Source organism: Stigmatopora argus, chromosome 14 (genome assembly GCF_051989625.1).
Source record: "Stigmatopora argus isolate UIUO_Sarg chromosome 14, RoL_Sarg_1.0, whole genome shotgun sequence".
Taxonomy (NCBI): domain Eukaryota; kingdom Metazoa; phylum Chordata; class Actinopteri; order Syngnathiformes; family Syngnathidae; genus Stigmatopora; species Stigmatopora argus.
Window position 1 is genome coordinate 16,669,155 of NC_135400.1, and position 20,396 is coordinate 16,689,550.

The 20,396-nt window shown below is 42.2% G+C and overlaps 2 protein-coding genes across 3 annotated transcripts in view; one reads left to right on the plus strand and one right to left on the minus strand.

Annotated features, from left to right (window-relative positions):
• ccdc43 (coiled-coil domain containing 43) overlaps window positions 1-5,796 on the minus strand; it is a 37,413-nt gene extending 31,617 nt beyond the window's left edge. The window contains exon 1 of the mRNA XM_077618216.1: window positions 5,746-5,796. Coding sequence (XP_077474342.1) covers window positions 5,746-5,781 — 36 coding nt within the window. The 5' untranslated portion in view covers window positions 5,782-5,796. The remainder of the gene's footprint in view (window positions 1-5,745) is intronic.
• The window catches only part of LOC144088027 (uncharacterized), a 162,465-nt gene that overhangs the window by 29,776 nt on the left and 112,293 nt on the right, over window positions 1-20,396 (plus strand). For both annotated transcript variants that reach the window (XM_077618218.1, XM_077618220.1), the window contains exon 3: window positions 1,893-2,113. The gene's annotated coding sequence lies outside the window, so the exon portion shown is untranslated. The remainder of the gene's footprint in view (window positions 1-1,892; window positions 2,114-20,396) is intronic.

Below are 20,396 nucleotides of genomic sequence, written 5' to 3' on the forward strand. Positions count from 1 at the left end.
TTATTCATGTTTGTCGTGACTTCTGGGGGCCATTTTGGTGAGTCGTAAAGCATACTTTTAATCTTGAATTTCATGTCATCGACATAATCAACTCAACACTAAGCACTTTCGTCACATATTTTCCTGTTGATGTACAATTGCCGAATATTTTAGGACAAAAACAATCATATTATTTTCCTACTGTAAGGGTGAGATGATGGAAGAGTTCATGGAATTCATTTCGAAACTTAAAGTGACAGGTTCACCCTTATAATAACCCTAACAGAAAGTTTTTGTCGCTCAATTCAATGGAACGCCTTCACTTGCTTAAACTTTTGCCTCGGTATCTATTTTGCTAATCAAATATTATAGATATTCATCTTTAGATGAGATTAAACTGTATTGGTCCATCCTACAATCTTGTTCTTTTGCTAATTGCAATAGTTTGTTTTGCAAGTCACCTAAAAATAATCCAATGTCCTCTAGTGGCAAAATGGCAGCACGCCTATGAATTCCTCTCCATCCTTTAGAGATATCCGCTGCCTTTTTTCTCACTCCCAGCCTCTGTTGCCCAAAATTTTAATCTGCAAGCCGGTTTGAAGGGGATGCCAGGGGCCGCTGGCTCCAAACCAAAGTCCTCTCGTAGCGTCTAGGGGGGAAAAAGAGGTCAGGGGGGTCCGGGATCAAAATCTGGAGCTCTGGAGCCACCTCGAAAAACTTCCTACCGGAGCCCCGAGCCGCCGTCCTATTGTTTGGCCGTCTACCCCCCCCGCCGGGATCTCACGGTTGCGTCTGTTTCCGATCCAGGGCTGCGATTTTCCACGCTGCCTCCAGGTGGGGCCTGCGAGCCCACTGATAGTCAAGCTGGTGCACGGGCGGAGCGAAAGACTTGCGTCAGAGTTTGAGAAGCACCAGAAAGCGAGGATTCGCCCATTCGTCATAACCGTGACCAAAATCGGAGCCTTTTTCTCCCCGTCTGCTAAATTGACATCATCCAGATTATGGAATGTCTTTACAAGATTATCCCTGGCCAAATTCGCTGTGACGTGTCTGAGATACGCCGTTAACTTCACTTACCAGTGCCTGCATTTTCCTGAGTTTTTTTTAGCCATGGAACATCAAAAACATGAACACATGGAATTTGAGTTAATGTTAGCAATAATTTCAGGATGTTTTTATTTTAATTTTTACAGCGCCATACTGAAATTTGAGCATTTCACATGCCTTTTGATAAAAGTCACCAAGGCCTAGTTTGTCAGATGTTGTATAAAGTTGTATTCTGTTTTGTTGGGAAGGATCTAGGATGTATGTATACATATATGTATATATGTGTATATATATGTATATATGTATATGTATATATATATATATATATACATATATATATATGTATATGTATATATATGTATGTTGACCATATTAGTCTTTTTATCTAAATGTTGTCTTTCGTGTAGCACACTTATTTATTGATTTACTTATTTATTTATTATCTATTCTATTTACAATGTCTATGTTTTCGCCTTCTTGCTACTGCTACAAAGTGAATTTTCCGAGTACGGGGTGAATAAAGTTGAATCTCATCTAAATATTAACAAGCAGTCGTCACGTTTTTGAATTTTTCTTTCCATCCTTGCCAATGTTATATGGAAAGCATCATTTATTATTATTATAGTATTTAGAGTTATGTCTTAATCTCCAAGTTTCGAATGATCTGCAGACCTAAAAAAAATAACCATGTGAGTTTAAATTTGTTTGTTTTTTTAACCCCAGTTCTCGCCGTATTCTTCTCAAATCCAGCCACTTTTCAGTGATCTGCAGATTAAGAAACAGAACATGTCCGTTTTCTTTTGGCACTCTGGGTGAAGGAGCACGGTTCTCTCCAATTAAAAACACATCTTGCCCTTTTTCCACAGCCGAGATGTGGCTGGCCTGAAGTCCACCAGGACGGTCGCTTTTTAACGGAGACGGATTTGGAAATGAGGCAAAAGGAGCAAAAGGAGGCAAAAGGAGCCAAATGAGCCAAATGAGCCCTCATCAAGCGTCACCTCCACAAGGTGAAAAGGGGCGCAAAGTATCTCTCCGCCCCGCAGGACGCAACTCGGCCTCCCTCAGACGTGTTTGACAGAAGTGGCAGGTACTTGACCTTTTTCTATGGCTTTTCCTACTTGCTCTTACTTGTTTGGCGGCGCCCGGGGTAGACGCCGCCTCTCTTTTCCTTTCTTTGTATTTATTCAACTCGAAAAGTGTCCTGTAAAACGCTTTCAAAGAAAACACATGTATCCATATTACCGCTGACCTTCCAAAGTGCCACTACAGCGTTTTGCTGCTTATTCCGTCATGTCCAAAGACCTTTAAGTTATGGCCTTACGTAAATGGCGATTGACGGCCAATCCGTCGGCGGAGGGATAGCTGTTATAGCCAATTGAGTGGAGTTCAATTTGACATTTGCGAGTGTGAAACTCCGATCTCAATAATTCGGATTGTTATTAATCCATATTTTGATTTGTTAAGCAAAATTTAATCCAAGTCCGTCGAATTGCGAAATGATTCTAATTTCAATATGCCGTTTTTGTTTAAAAAATCGTTAAAAAAAATGATGTTTCAGAAAAAAATAGACGTTACGGAGATTAAAACTCATTTGCATGTTTTTATGGCTTTTGATGGATTGACAGGCATGGTCGCATAATATCATAGAATTGAAGTTGTGTGATTGGTTTTATGGCTTTTGATCAATTGGGTTTTTGATTTTGTAGTAAATCGATTGACAAGAATGGTCGCATAATATCATAGAATTGAAGTTGTGTGATTGGTTTTATGGTTTTTGATCGATTGGGTTTATGATTTTTTAGTAAATCGATTGACAAGAATGGTCGCATAATATCATAGAATTGAAGTTGTTCCTTGACCTGACTATGGCAATGGATCGATTCCCACTCGTTGGGGATGTGATTGGTGGTCTGTCTCTGTGAGCCCTACGACTGACTGGCAACCAGTCTAGGTATAGTCTGCCTTTCCCCTGTAGTTAACTTGTATAGGCTCCAGCACCCCACGACCCTCACAAGGTCAAGAATACTTGCATATAATACGTTCCTTTATGCACCCTTTGGAAATCATTTGAAAAAAAAAAAAAAAAAAATCATAGTTTCCTTACCAGGATGAACAAGTTTGATGTCATTGCTTGCCATTGACCCGCAATCGACATCCAATAGATTTTGACTGGGTGGTGATCATTCACCCTCCTTTCAAATGGATTACATTTCCGCGCCCATCCATAAACAATGCATAAGTTAAATGGAAATGACTCGTAACATATTTGAATACCAAAGAGAAAAGCAATTCCAAAAATGCTGTAGCTGGTAAACATGATGCTAATAACAACAGCGGATAATCCGCCGACACGGTCCAGCGAATACATCGCAAATGAGTCAAGACGAAAGCCAGGCGGCTCCATTTTCTTTCTCGGCGACATGACGCCATCAAAACGACATCCAAGGCACGCTTACAGTGGGCAACGCTACGGAGGTTGGCGTACTGTACCCGTAGCTCGCCAACCGTCCGTCTTCCTTGCGAGGCGGCTAAATTTTTTACAGCTTCCGCCCGCATTTCCATCTTTCCGGCAGACGGTGTCCCGTGTAGTCATCTCGGCTAACAATAGGCGAAATGTCAGTATACTTTCAGATGGCTCTAAATTAAACATTCAACCCTCCCGAGCATACACTTTTCGCTTGTTCTTCGCAATTCCGAACACTTCGACCCCCACTTTATCTTCCAAAAAAACCCCGCCCCCCCATTGTTGTATTTATACACCAAAATAAAAAAAAACACCAGCTGTTAAACTTTCTTTCCGCTCAAATGTCACATGGCCGTATTAGCGTAATGGTCAAGAAAGTCGACTTAATCCAGAAGGGGTAAAAGCCATATTTTATTAATGGTAACTATTAATATTCCATCTCAGTGGGTGTGTTTCTTTTTCGCAGAAGCATAATGAATAACTAAACACCTCCATCGTAGCGAGTTCCTCGCCATGAATATTCAGGAACCGGTGAGCTGAGAGCTTCACATCCCACCCGAGCTCCAATTTTTTTTTCTTCTCCGGAGGGGCCGTGTTTTTTTGTTTTTTATCCATCGGATGTTTGGTGGGATTAATCTCTTCCTCTGGTGCGACTCGGCGTCGGTATTTAACTGATTGATTAATCACCAGCCCTTGGGCCAAGACTGGATTGATTAGAAGCGCTCGACGTGTCCAAAATGGCTGCAAAAACATTGCTGCCTTGCTCAAGTTGGCTTTACACTTTACCCGATAAAAAGATTTGAATCCATGACGAAAGTATCGTCATTTCCTGGACTAAAAAGTGCACCTGACTGAGGGTGTTTTCATACCAGGAAAGTTCTTAGTTTGATAGTTAGTTCAGGTTAGTTCGTTGTTAGTTCCTTAGTTCGGACCGAAATTCAATAAGCCAAGGGTGCCCGACTCCGGTCCTCGAGGCCCCCGATCCGGTGTGTTTTCCATATCTTCCTCTTCTACCACAACTAAATTAAATGCTCAACTCATCGGTAAGCTGTCCTTAACTTAATAACGATCCTGACGATTTGATTCATGTGTATTGGTCGAGGGAGAAATGGAAAACCGACTGGATTGGGGCCCTCAAGGACCGGAGTTGGCCACCCCTGCAATAAGCCCCTTTACACTTTGCAGTTTTTCCAAGTCTTTGGATTTGACGACAAACCCACACATGTTCAAACAGCGTTCCCATCACTAGACAAAACGGTCTCGGCGGGGTAACATACTAAATTTAAAGTAAAGTAAAAAAATATCAAGGACTTCCAACGTGCTGCACTGGAATCCATTCTCCTTCATTGTAGTGCCGATCATCTTAAATGTATGAAAATGTTTTATGTGGAAGCAAGGCAACACAGATGTAAAGAAGTAACGATCAATAAAATCTCGTGTAGGCGTAGCAGCTCTACAATTCCGAACAACCCTTCCTAGGCAGTAAATAAGACAGTTGTTTGCCTCTTGATTTAAAATGGGCAATGCAGTTCTTTCTTTATCTCCGATAAAATGCACCTGTGCCTAATAAATCACACCAACCAGAACAGAAAATCCCCAAAAGCACATGAAATTTTCCTGTTTTTACCTTTGACTAACTTATATTAGAAGTCTCACCATTACCGAACTGAATTGGATAGATAGGACATCACTTCGCTACAACCGATAGTCCTTTTTTTGTAAAATAAATCAAAAGAACGCAAAACACGGCTTGAATCCCATTTTGCCATGGGACGTACTTAATTTTCGTATTCCGACTCGTCGCACGATAAACACACCGAGTCTCGACTACATTTTTCCATTGAGTCATACGCTCTCTACCTGATCCTTACTTTTTAGTAATTTTTATTGCATAATTCCAATACTTTTGGATCTGTGTTTGTCTCGATCACTTATTTTTACATACTCTTTGACACGTTTACATCATTTAGTGTCTAAAAATCATGGAACTTTAAGTGCACTCCTCATAACATCATTGGCCAATCTAGTTGCTTTACTGCCGTGGCTACAACCTCGAATGAACCGATAAATACAGGACGGATGAAATTTAACGCGCGCAGCCACTTTGTCAACAACTTGTCGCCGTTATTGCCTCGTCGGAATGAGCACGCCTTCCAGTTTAGCGACGTCCCGCCGGGTTTCTCGAGTGACCTTCCAGAGAAGATGCAATGTTTCTTTAGCCGTGAACAAGACTTCACATTATGCATAACACTGACCTTTGCGAGGACCCCAAACTCACGGCGCAAAAGCATTCTCGTCGGCGAAAGAAGCCCTCGCCTCCCTCCGCGTCCTTGCGTCGTCTAGTCCGGCGCTTTCCTCCGAGACGGCCCGCAAGAGAAATATACGACCGGGCCGCATATCACAGCCATCCATCAGACCGGCTCTCCTAAATGTGGCGCGAGCTGTTATGAAAGTGGCGCCGTCGTATATCAAATTATTCTACAGACAAATCAAAACCTCACACAAACACTCTCACTCGGGGGCACTTGCCTCGACACGTTTGTGGCCCAATTTTGTTTACAGGATGCAATTGGTTCCGCACGGGCCGTCACCCCCAGGCGCACAAGCGAGGCTAGAACACACAAAGACGCTTTATCTTGCGGGTACAGTACAGAGGGAGAAGGCTTTATTATTATTGTTTGCTTTGTTATTCATGTCTCCATACGCTTTCATGTTTACTTTGGTAAGATCGGGCTTCTCTGGACTATAAGTCGCACTTGCATACCTGTCAATTTATACGTTTGTCCCGTATTTTATACATTTTTGGGGGGATCATTTCAAATTGTGTATGTCGTGTAATAACTTTTGTATGGGATATTTTTAAGTACGTCTTTTGTAAAACCGATCTCGTTTACCCCTTTTTGAGTTCATAACATACATGTCAAGTTATACATTTTCCCGTATTTTATACGATTTTTTTTGATCATTTCGAATTGTGTATGTCGTGTAACAACTTTTGTATGGGATTTTTTTAAGTATGTTTTTGTAAAACCGATCTCGTTTCACCCTTTTTGAGTTAACAACATACATATAAGTTATAGGTTTTTCCCGTATTTCATACGATTTTTGATCATTTCAAATTGTGTATAGCAACTTTTGTACGGGATTTTTTTAAGTATGTTTTTTTTTGTAAAACCCATCTGGTTTTACCCATTTCGGCTCTAATCCGGATCGTCTCGGTCACTGGTAGCAGATGAAAACGTAATCGTCTACTGCTAATATTTTCATGCTTTAAGCACGCTCATTCCACTTTCACCCATCCGCCTTTTCGCTATACAAATATAGCGCGTCAGCAAGCAATGTACCGAGACGTTTAAGTGCGCCTTATTTGAGTAAATATGTGCCGTGTTGCATTTGCATGTTTTTTTATCGCTTAAAAAGGGGAATTGCAATAAGGGAAACAATTGCAGCTATGCTCTTGTTTCATAGTTTGGCTAGTTTTGCGACTAAGATCTAGTATTTTATTTATTTTTTCACTTTGACCACCAACCGCTTTTGCTATGTATGCTGTGTTTTCAGGCTAAAGTTAGCCAACAAACTTTTAATCTGTATGCACAGGCGCCGCAACCTGATGACGACCTGTCTTTAGTTGTCTAATTTGTCAGTTGGCACAGGTTAAAATGTTATTACTTGGTGAATGGGTCACTATACAAAATCCCCCCCGGACTCCACCAGAAACGGGGAACGGAGTCAATTCGACTTTGTAGTCCGTATACGTACGTCTTTGCTTACAGCAAAGTAGTGCAACGGTATACTAGACAGGCCCATCATTTGCTTTCAGCCTATGGACACGTGGCATTTACTGGATGTGGTTCTGCTTTTTAGCCTCGTTGTTGTAGTTAACTGTTGCCCGTGGCATCCTCGAGCTAATAATTTCACTCCGTTGTTTTCCCGCGGCCCGCCCAAATGTCTCTTTCCGACTCGTACGCATACGCTGACGCTTAGCTTATCCCTTCTAAATATGGATTCCTGCTGGCGAGACAGATGCAGCGACTCATTGCAGGAAGCCAGACGGCATATGGCTGCCTTTCTGCTCCGAATGGTCTGGAGTTAAAGCAATTGGCTTTGATGGACCCGCTCGTGAAAAGCCGTGAACCTTGACCACTCCCTTGATTGTTTTGCTGGAACTTTCACAGACTTTGGAACGTGCACAAATGAAAATTATAAACGTGTTTTGCGTGCGCATTGGATTGGAGGACCAAAAGATTTGATTATTTGGATTGTTTTTGGAAGGGTTGACATCTGGATTCAGTTTTAATCCGTCCAAACAGGACGGATTTCTGCATGCCTGTCAACTTAAATGGTTTTCCCGTATTTTATACGGGTTTTTGATCATTTCAAATTGTGTATGCCGTATGCACTGGCTTTTTTGAAGTACGTTTTTTTATAAAACCGATCTGGTTTGACCCATTTCGGCTCTAATTCGGATCGTCTCGGTCACTGGTAGCGGACAAAAACCTCATTGTTGATTGCTAATATTGTCATGCTTTAAGCATGATATGCACACGCGCATTCCCCTTTAAACCATCCGACCTTTTTCACCCATTAAATATAGCGCATCAGCAAGCAATGTACCCAGAAAGTCAAGCTGTCAATACAGCGACATCTACAGAATCTTGAATTTAGTGCATACTGATTGGACACCCCGTCCACTTTGGAGAACATTTTAGACTTTTAAGTGTGCCGCGTTGCATTTGTACGGTATTTTAATCGTTAATAAGGGGAATTGCAATCATTAATAAGGGAAGCAATTGGCTCCGGTTGACAGGTATGCTTCTGATAGCTTTCAGTTTTAGACTGTTGCGCACCAAGCAGTAGAAGCGCTAAGGGAGGCAATGCTACTAACCTTTCCTGCTTCCATTAGAGACAGAAAAGTAAGGGATTACTAGCCAAGGGGCAGAGCTAATGACTTACCCCGGCCGGCCACAGAAAGCCGATTGCGGCACGAAGGCGTGAAGCCAAAATCTCATACTAAGACCCCCTGTGAGAGGCCTTAATAAAACAGACCCTGGGCCTCACCCACCGTCTGCTTCCTTTTCCAGGAAAAAGTTGTCCAAATCAAAAGGAGGATGCCATGCATGCATTCTCTCACTGTATATTATATCAACAAGGATTGTGAACTTCTGATGCTTCTTTTGACTGATTCATCTCCTTGCCTTTCGCAGTCACGTGTTCAGCGGGAGCTTTTAAAATGTTAATGTTGTTTAGGGCTCCGTCATCGCAAAACAATCTCTTAGAGCACGGGTGTCAAAGTGGCGGCCCGGGGGCCAAATCTGGCCCGCCGCATCATTTTGTGTGGCCCGGGAAAGTCAATCATGAGTGCCGACTTTCTGTTTTAGGATCAAATTAAAATGAAGAGTATAGATGTATATTAAACTTCGTGATTTTCCCCCTTTTAAATCAATAATTGTCATTTTTTAATCCATTTTTTCTGTGTTTTTAGTTCAAAAAATATTTTGTAAAATCTAAAAAATTATAAAAAAAGCTCAAATAAACATTGTTGTAGATCTATAAAAAACTGAATATTCAGGGATTTTAATCCAGTTCTTTTAATCCATTTATAAACAAAAATATCTAAATATTATATCTAAAATGGTCCGGCCCACGTGAAATCAAGTTGACGTTAAAGCGGCCCGCGAACCAATCCGAGTCTTGACACCCTTGTTTTAGAGTGATACATTCGACCCATAGTCGCGTGAGTTGTTGCAGAAAATCACTTTTGTATACGTGACATTGGTGTTGGGCTAATTTGAGGAATAAATGTGGTTATTTGAAAAATGCAGACAAAAGAATGGGCCATTTAAATTGGAGCTTAGGCGAATATTTTGTTTTTTTTAGGTATCTGAACTGGAATATGGGCGAAGTAGTTCTGAGATAGTCATTTGTCATTGATATCCTTTTCTAAACGTGATCTTAATTTACCCCCTGACCTGAAAACAATAGAGGTCATCTTCCTTTAGACTGCATTTTTTGTTACATGGGTTTCAACTGCACCAACATGCAAAAAGCAAGTATGAACTAGGTTTTAAAGCCGTCAAAAGTCTCTTTTGTTCCATGTTTAAGGCATAATACTCCAGAGTGCATTGCACTGAATGTACTTTGAGCACTTCCTGCAGTACTTTTTCCATTCCACTCGGCGCTATCTAGAGACTTCAGCTCCGTGACATTTAAGAATATCTGATCTAAGGGCGTTCTTATCGTTTACTGCCGCTTCTTTTATTCCCTGTATTTTCTTTTGTTCTGGAGCCCCCCAGCTCGCCCCCCGCCCGCTCTTCCGCCGCCAATGTTGCCTTCCACGGCTCCCCTTCCTGTCTAAATAACGCTCGCGCATGTGGTGGCACCTTATTGATCGGTAGCGGGGCCAGAGGAGAAGCGCTGGTGTAGAAGTTTGTACAATTGATCTGGCGCATCCCCCCCCCCCTTTTCTACTGCGTTCTGGCACATTTTCCGACATCCATGCATATTCAAATGGTGGAAAAGGCAACGTGTCTTCAAAGTCTGCCATTTTAATTGCGCTTGCGCACCCCCAAATAAAAGGAATACTGTTGTTTACCCATAGGATGCGTCTGGATGAGATGTATGGAATGTGTGTCGGCTCGCTTTGCAATAAACTCGGCGTGAGATTGCGGCACGGATCATTGTGCATCAAAGTGTGCAATCTGAATACGTTAGATGCTGAAATACATATTTTTATATATATATTGGCATATACATATGCATATATTTGCTCTAAATACATGTATGATGTCCACATTGAACTGGAACATTACTGTTAAATATGCAGATGCCAACTTTGTTAACAAAATCTTCCAATATAAAGCTCCTCCACTGCAAGATTTTGTACAAAAAAAATCCAAGGGCTGGCTCTAGAGGTGACTGTGTAGTTCCCTTCGAAAAAATGCTAAGTTAGCCAAAGCAGCTTCTTTCTTCATACCTGGAAGTCAATAGCAATTAGAATACATCAACTCCTGTCTCTGAACCTCTTGGCCAATCATCTTAAAGCCTGGCTGTTAGACCAACAAAATTGCTATCACAATGCTGTCTAAAACGGCTACGTGTGTCATGGTTTATCTTCAACCTACACAAAGGACTAAAGATGGAAATTAGCCCTCGGCTACAATCTTATGTATTTAGACATATATGTTCATTAACATGGATATAAATATGTTCATTAATATGAGCTGTCCCTTATTAAATAAATCAAACTCAAACATTTGTGGACACTAGCTAAATTTTCCAATAATTGACTCACTTGCTCGGTTTAATCCAAATTAAGTGCAAAAAATCAAATCATGGAAAAATACTCTAAATCAAAGTGGCGGCCCGGGGGCCAAATCTGGCCCACCGCATCATTTTGTGTGGCCCGGGAAAGTCAATGATGAGTGCCGACTTTCTGTTTTGGATCAAATTAAAATGAATAGTATAGATGTATATTACATTTCCTGATTTCCCCCCTTTTAAATCAATAATTGTCATTTTTAATACATTTTTTCTGTGTTTTTAGTTCAAAAATCCTTTTGTAAAATCTAAAAATATATATAAAAAAAACTAAAATAAACATTGTTTTACATCTATAAAAACTGAATATTCAGGGACTTTAATCCAGTTCTTTTAATCCATTTATTAAAAAAAAATCTAAATATTATATCTAAAATGGTCCGGCCCACATGAAATCGAGTTGACGTTAACTCGGCCCGCGAACCAACCCGAGTCTGACACCCTTGCTCTAAATTGTAGCATATTATGATCAGGAAATAAAATCGCCCATGTTGTGATCAAATCTTTTTCCATCAAAATGGATTGGCTGTCTCAACGGTACTGAAACCTCATTCGCCGCCACATGACGCTTTACCTTAAAATCGTTTTCTTACGACATCCAAATGAGCGAGTCGAGCGTGTCCTCTGTGCCTTTTTTTTTAAACAGTTTCACAAGTGTGCATCGCACTTCTGCCGTGTGACGCCTGACTGCATTTCCTCCAAAAATCCTTGTATATTTGCGAAGGAGGCAAGTCTGGCGAAGGATTAGTGGGGTTGAGGGGGGGGACGGATAGCAAACTGCCAAAATCTGCACAGCCTGTCAAGAGTTTGGAAAAGAAAGAGACAGGAGAGGCGGGAAAATGTCAAGGGAGGAGACTGCAAATGAGGCTTGTTTCAATAACCGGATCGATGGCGTTGGAGGAAAAGATCTTGTGCGTATCGATGACAAGTGTCCATTGGCAAACACCAGACGGGAGGTTATTGAAGGGGATGTGCGGGTATCGCCATTGCGTGGATGCCCACGTTTTCCTAGCCTATGGTTGTTAGAGCTGGAAAACAACACCGCCAGCTGGTGATACGCCACTTCTGTTTTCAGTCTGAAATAAGTCCGCCGCTAGCTAGATTTATTCCGCTTCCTCCTGACGTCTTGATGATGATAAGTCGTGGCTACTGTACTGGTCGGGGATCTCTACGGGATTTACTGTAAATACGTGTATGATATCCACATTGAACTGGAATAGTACTGTTAAATATGCAGATGCCAACTTTGTTTACAAAATCTTCCAACATAAAACTCCTCCTCCACTGCAAGATTTTGTAGAAAAAAATTCCAACACGTCAACAAGGGCCGGCTCTAGAGGTGACTGTGTAGTTCACTTCAAAAAGAGTGCTAAATTAGCCAAAGCACCTTCTTTCTTCATACCTGGAACCCAATAGCAATTAACATACGTGACCTCCCGTCTCTGAACCTGAAAATGAGGCTTTTTTCAATAACGGGATTGATGGCGTTGGAGGAAAAGATCTTGTGCGTATCGATGACAAGTGTCCTTTGGAAGGAGGTTATTGAAGGGGATGTGCGGGTATCGCCATTGCGTGGAGGGGAGTTCTATTGCCCCGACACCCCCCCAGGTTTTCCTAGCCTATGGTTGTTGGAGCTGGAAAACAACACCGCCAGCTGGTGATACGCCACTTCTGTTTTCGGTCTGGAATAAGTCCGCCCCTAGATTTATTCCGCTTCCTCCTGACGTCTTGATGATGATAAGTCGTGGCTACTGTACTAGTCGGGGATCTCTACGGGCTCGATCATTATTTTTAGGCGCTTGCCCTTTGTTTTTGTTCACTTCTCTGGCCCCGGTCTTGGTTGGGAAGACGTGATTGTTGGGGACAGCCCTTCAGCAGTTGTCCATGTCACGGGGACTCGTGGGGACGATGCCTTTTCGTTTTCGGCTACCGAGGGGAGCTCCCTTAATCCGCTCGGGTCCAGTCGGGAGCCGCAAAATCCCTCCTTGGGTGGATTAGAACATTGAGATTATTATGCATTATTTATTATTTCTTTGGTTGATGAATGTGTGGCTTAAGTACTTTAGTTCAAACAGTCACTAACTACTGTTACTTCAAAAACTGAAGTGCAACATAAGATTATAGCAAAGTGCACTGGATTGTAAGGGTCAATGTTGATGTTTTTTTTAAATTGGGGTAATTGAAGTGTGCTTTATAGTCTGGAAAATATAGTAGTTGTCTGATTATTAGTTTTCACTTGCTGATAAGTATTTTTTGTCAGATGTTATACATAGTACAATATACCAGAAATCATCCTTATTTTTGTAATACTTTGAACAAACATACACACAAATGTGTCTGTTTATTAACGGTTGATTTGTCTACTCCATTGTAGTATTTTTTTGCCCCCACAATTTGAAAACAAGTCATTTAGTAGCCGTTGCGAATGTTTGCAACTAAACAAAACCGACAAACAGTGACCTCCAGTTCTCTTATTGCATGTTTTCATTTCATCCGTCAACCCTGTTAGGCGTCACATCCATAATTTGTGTCTTTTTTCACAGTTTGAGAGGATCTGTCTTTGTCGCATCTCAGTTAAAAATAGTCACGTCATGAGTGACAATGAGCCGTCACGACACGCCAGTTTTGGCTATCAGACCTGCCTTGAGAACATGTCAGGAACCCTCTCGTCCATCCGTTTTGCAGATGACAGCGTTCTGTTTGTCAGCTTTCTCGGTGCATTTTCTGACTATTGTGCTCGTCCTGAATTGGATTTAAGTCAAGCGATATGAGGCCAATTTGCAAGCAAAGTCAAGCAACACAACTGAAAACATCTCGCCATCTTCTGAACATTCTGTCATTCACAGTTTACATTAGACATGGGCGGATCCACATGGAGGTGGGGGCGCGTGGGTCAACTTTCCCTCCCATAAACTACAGTCTTGTCACGCAAGTTGGCACCATTAAAAACAAAAACCCCGCTCAATTTCACAGTTCCGAGTGCGATATTCCAATATCCGACATCTGTCGCCGCTAGCGTTCTAACAATCGATGTGAATGACTATATTGATTCGTAAAGCACAATGTCATCAAGGTCAATCGAAATGCACTAGGATGACAATTTCAATATGCCGTTTTGTTCAAAAACGTTTTAAAAAATCTGATGTTTCATCAACAAATCCTACACATCAAAACTGATTCATATTTTTCTCTTACTTTAGCTAATTTGGAGCTGATTTTGTTATACGTGTTTATTATTTTGTATTAAATTGATCGGGGGCCTTTGAAGCCAATTGGCCCTCTCTCGCCACCCCATGAATATTTTTTAGATCCGCCCCTGCCATTAGTCTTGGTATGTCATTGCAGTAAAACAGCATTGGTCTGCTTTTCGAAATGAGGAACACATGTTCTATATATCAAATGTCCTATTTCCACCCTCTAAACTTCTAAAGTCTGCATTGGGGGGGGGGTCTTGATCATATCTATCTTACTTTGATCCCAAATAACTAGCCGTCAATGGCCGCCGAAAGCAAAGGGCTTCAACGATGAGGGTTTCGGGGAGGGGTCGGGTTTTATCGGAGGTTTTCTATTGATCATCAAGAACTGAAAAGAACAATAAATTAAAAAAGTGGGAGGAGGAAGGCTCCGGCAAGGACAATGGCGATAGCACCATTCTAATGAAAAGTCCTCCTGACTATACTGTTACCATAGCAATAAGGATTTTTTATTTTATACCACGATCACTTGTTATAAAACGTGGCCCACACGAATCAGCCGGCTTTGTCTTCTCATACTTTTTTCCCATGCCCGGAAGTCGTCGTCGGGGTGAGGCGGGATCACGCGCGATGCGCTAGCATTTGGCGCTGCCATAGAAGGAAGGTATCACACCCACCCGGCTTTACTGTGTGCTAAAGGAAAACACACTGAGCCTTTGCGTTGGGCTTTATTAGATTGGGGCGTAGCGTCGTGTCGCTTGCAGCTGCTGTGCCCACTTGATCTAATCAAACAGTCCCAGCCGCATGCCCGTCCGTCTTCTACAGACAAGCTTTGGCGTGATTGTGATGAGGGGAACTTTCCCAGTATACAGTTGGCACTAGGCATGTATTTCGTGAAAACGCCAGGAATTGAAGAAGGGAAATATTCGTTTTTTTGCAGTTTCAGTAAAGTGCGCTCTATGGAAATGTTTCATTTTAAGTACTGGGATCGGAGTCATTGAATATTAGAAGGCTTTTTATATGTTCGGCAATACTCAAATGAAATGTGTTAGGTGTTAGATTAGATTATATATTTAGATAGTTGTATTTCTTTATCCCGTATTCGGGAAATCAGTTTCATAGTAGCAAGAGGGTGAGAATACAGACACAGAACAAGAACTAAACCTCAGTCTCAATAAATGATCAAAATAGTTTTGCGTTATTTTTGTCCGCGTGACCTGTAGTATTACTTACTGCCTCTCAGTATTTAAAGAGACATGCATTGTTAATGCAATTGTAATAGAAACGTTCTTGTAAATTGCAAAACAAAACCATACTTGATGAAATTCATTTCTTACTTTTTTGAAAGTAATTGATGAATCCCATTTCAAAAATAGAATATTTGCCGTCCATTGGAGAACAGGACAATATTTCAAATAGACATCACTTACTGTTGGAATAATGATTAGTACCATTAAATCATTATTAGTAATATTTAATTAAAATTGGAAGACATCGTTCACATAACTGATTACAACTTGCAAGGAGAATAAACTCGTAACGCCGCTTCGTCCACAAGCATTCTGACGTGCAGAATATGCTTCTCTGTATTTAGTCGCGACAAACTGAAAACATTTAATGTAATCTGATTTAAAACAAGTGCATAAGCCAAACAAGGTATGAGTTTCTTCATTGCGAACTTTCATCTGGGTGTCTGCGTTGCATCGAGGTGTATCTCCCAGTAAACAGTCCTTGGAGAGTGAGGTGTTATGTCAACAAGCTGGAGCCAGCTGTCCTGGAGGGTGACCTCGAAGTTTGCCCCAGTCTCAAATTAAAGACACTCTTATACAAAAGTCATTCAAATGCATACATCTATAATATTATCCAGAATAACCCCAACACTTGCACTTGACGATTCTTGTTTTGATATATATCTAATGTTATGGCCTTACCATGCCAAAAAATGTGATCGACCCTAAGCTGTCAATGCCAGCTGCTGCCTCACATCAGCTGACGCCTGCTTCCATATCTCCCGAGGTCCAATATGTGTGAGGCACTTGTTGTTCTAAAAGTTCTCCTTAATTAAAATTGATTGGCGTTGTAACTCTGACATTCCCACTCGAGTTGCGATTGTGAGAATTGAGACGTTAACACTTCTACGTCCAGACTGAATCACGTTTGAGTCCGGCCTCCACTTTCTCTGCTAGCCTAGCTGTCCAATCATCAATGTAGAAAATTAAGCCGAGTGCCTAGTGATGATGTCAATTAGTCCTACCGTTGCATAACTAACTGTGTATAAAATTGATTCGCTCCCAGAAATAGGCAGATAACTCATTTCACCCTTAATGAGTGTATATGGTCCCCAGAGAGCCAACTATTTGTATACAAGGAATTAAAAAAGCCAATTTACCCTAAAATGTGACCTTTTAAAACTTGCACAATTAGTTAAAGGTTATGATAAAAGTGACAATTTGAGCCGGCCACTAATTCCTTCACATTATCTCCGTGATTAAGCTGTAATTTCTGCTAAACTGAGACGTTCCTTCTTTAAAACCCCTGTTTTTATTCAACTTGTCATTTTTTTTTTTTGACCGGCCACGTTGCTGTGATTAATATCTATCACTTCTGGTAATTGAGTCATTAGCCTCCATGTCGTCGGAGTCGCCACCGTCTTTACGGTTCGGGTGAAAGGCGGCGACCGCACGTGTTGATCTGAATCCACAAGTTGCCCATTAAGGAAAAAACTTGTTTTGTGTGTGTGTGCGCGCGGGGGGGAACGTGGCGTCTCCCCGAATCGGCGGCGCGTACGCTGACACGCCGCTCTGCAAATGTCACTCGCATCCAATTAAAGGGTCGACTGACGAGCAAACGCATCCAGCCCATAAAAAGTTGAGCTGTTTTCCCCCTTCTATTTACCCTCGGGAGGGGTCACCCGAGGGTCCCGGTAAATCCCCCCCGGAGTAATTTAAGATCTTGCTTTCTCTGGGGTCAAATGGACGCTTAAACAGTTCCTCTTGGGGCCCCGCCCACGCGCTTTTTGGCGTTATTTTCAGCGTTCCCAGTGTTTACTTTGACTGCACTCGTCTTAGGTTTATTGGCCCCTAAGCAAATGTCGCGGCGATCCATCATCTCGCCCACGCCGCTCAATAGCGATGCGCCGTATCTTAACAATCAGTCAGTGCGCGATGAAAGATGAGAAGGGAACTTTTGGAGGACTATTTCTGTCCTCGCCGTTGTCATCGAGAGCAGACGCTGGAAGCACTGTTGCCTTGGAGATCCAGTCGGAGAACCGCAGTCGGCGCTCGAGTCTCCGCCGCCGCTACGCAAACACATTGTTTTGCATCGTTGCCGTCTTTCTCGCCGCCCATTTTGCCGGAGGTCGTCAAGTCGACTGCCGCCGAACCGTGATCGTTCGCTATTGGACGTCTATCCCTGCCAATGGCGTGGGTGAATCCACCCGGGTGGCAATGGGTCACCTGAAAGGACATGCGTGCCACCCCCGTAGCAGCAAAATAGATTGAAAACAAATAACATTTATGCAATGGATTTTATTTAAATAATGTATACAGCGAAGCAAATGGTCAGCTATTGTTATAAATTGAAATATTTCTGTTTTGATTTCTTGACTTTTTTGCTGTTAATGGACATTTCTTCTTTATTGCTGGAAAATTTGTTTCATTAGTATATATTTAGGGATATTATTAAACAACCTGTGCACTGTATATATTTCTACATATAATTATTTTGCATCATACTTATGGATTATATTGTTACTTATCTTGACTCGGTAACCACAGAAAGTGATCTTGTTTCACTAACGCTAACGGCCCTCCCAGTCCAAACAGATTGGGCGGTTCTCGTCTTCAATGGCAGCTAATGAGATAATGCTGAAAATGTAAACAAATACATCTTAAAAAACCCGATTTTTTTTTTTTTACCCGATTCCCCACAAATGAGTCAGATTTCCGATCATGTCATCAGATCGGGGACATCTCTACTATATAGAACAGAAGGTCAGGCAGATGGGCGTGTCATTCGCTGCGTCTCATCTTGGCTTGCAGTCGTAAGAAAATGAGGTTATTGACGAGGGGTGAACATGTGCCTCTCACTGATCCCCCCTTCACCTCAGTTTCCAGCTTCCAACTTGCCGCCAGTCGTAATTGTGGCATTCTGCCACTCTCCGGCAAAAGAGGCCGATTCTGCGGGCGTGGCGTGCAGCTGGCTAGCTTAGCTGTCTGTTGCCGCGCAAGTTGCTAATTGGCGGGCTAACGTGGCGCTGCAGGCACGTTCAACAGATGCCAGGTCCCGTCCTTTTCTTCACCGCGGAAAAGCACGTGCGCTTTCCCACCCGCGCTAAACTCATTAGCACGACACGCCGCACCTCCAAATGAAAATCCCCTAAATGATTTTTGCTTTAGAGTGTTTCAGCTTGGCGCCCCTCCCTTCGCCGATGCCAGACCTTTTACTATCTTACCGTCTGAGGGGTTTTAAGTCCCTAAAAGCAATGTGATGTTCACTCTCGCTTGTTCGCTATTCCGCTTCGGAGCCGAATACTACATTATGGGCTAATGTCTGCCACGCGGCGGCTTGGATACGGGTCAGTGCGCCGTGCCGTTACGTCTGACGTTTATTCAGAGCAGGGGTGTCCAAACTTTTTTCCTTGAGGGCCGCTTTCAAAACAAATAGAAAGGATGTGACGGCCTTGAATCCTTGAGTTTGATATTTTTTTTAACAGCTTACAGACGTGTAGATAAGGCTAACCCGGCTAACGGTGTAGCCCCAGCTAACTTTCCGAGTTTAGTCAACCGACCCGCTCTACAGCCTCATGCCGTCTTCGCCGGCCGGACTTGGCGCTCCTGCCGACTTCGCTATCTCATTCTGTATGTTGTGCTTTGCTAGAATCCGTACTAACGTGCCGGAGACCGATGTTTAATAAGTACAACTCAGCTAACGGTGTAGACCCAGCTAACTTTCCGAGTTTAGTCAACCGACCCGCTCTACAGCCTCATGCCGTCTTCGCCGGCCGGACTTGGCGGTTCTGCCGACCTCGCTATCTCGTTCTGTATGTTGTGCGTTGCTAGAATCCGTACTAACGTGCCGGAGACCGATGTTTAATAAATCCATGCGGCTGTAGTTGATGTTAAAGTCCGGTATTGACGAACAACTTTCAAAAAGACAAACGAAAAACAAGGAAAAAGTACAAAAGTAAGGATGAGTTGAGGCTGCATCTTTTTGCGCCACCATTTTGCCCTTTGTCGTTCCACTTTTTGTTCAATAGACGAGTGGAATCAGGTATAAAAAAAGATTGGCTCTTAAAATGTATTTTTATTCTTAACTTATCGACGGCGATAGCCTGCTTGTAGATATATTGTTTGTTTTTACAGTGTTAGCTCAAGTTCACTGGAAGAAAGTTGAAGTGTAAAAAGTAGGCAAAGTCACCGAGGGTCAAGAAGTGTCGGTCAAGTGTCTGGCCGGTCCTCATCCATCAGTCGGCCCCTTTTCAAGGTGTCAAGTTACTTAACATGTTTGAGAAAACACAGCCTTGACACAGTGAGCGAGGTGGGAGGATTTATTTGGGCTTTATTCGATGTATTTTCTTGCATTGCTATGTGTTGTTTTGAGTGGGCAGGAGAAAGAAAGCCGCGTGACTAAACCGTGTTTATTGCTTTAAAAGAAGAGATATATGAACATGTTTTGATGACAGACTCAAGGTCCTTCAAAACAATGAGTTTTTTAATTTCATTTCTCAGTTGCTTCTATCAAATAGCTCTCTAGATCTGCAATTATTTTCCTGTGCTTATGCTACGTTGTGGTATGGTATGTTGATAGAATTAACGTAAGAACTGACAAAATTCTTGCAGCTATCATTAGCTGTTAGTCAAAATACTAGATGGGATGTCTAACACCGTCTTTGAAGCGTTAAACATGGCCCTTTTGAGGGTGTGTTGGCGGTTGGGTCGTATTACTTTAGGATGGTGGGATAAACGTTGTCGTGCCCCGTAAAAGTCAGCAACTTTTCCGACCAATTGAGCATGACTGTTGATGAAGGAATTGCTCTTGCTGTTTGGATCGCCTCGGGCCAAATAGCGCTACCGCAAGACTCCAAATTCTCTGCAGAGCGGCAAACTGACAAACACACTTGGAAGACAAACTGAACCAGGCAACAGAAAAAGTTAGATTAGAATTTATTGGGGTCAAAGGGATTCTTTATGAAATTGAAGGGAGAGCGGACAGGTTAAAGCAAGTAACCATCGTACAAGGGTGTCAGACTCGGGTTCGTTCGCGGGCCACATTAACGTCAATGCCATTTCATGCGGGCCGGACCATTTTAGATAGAATATTTCGATTTTTTTTTAATAAATGGATTAAAAGAATTGGATTAAAAGCCCTGAATATTCAGTTTTTTATAGATCTAA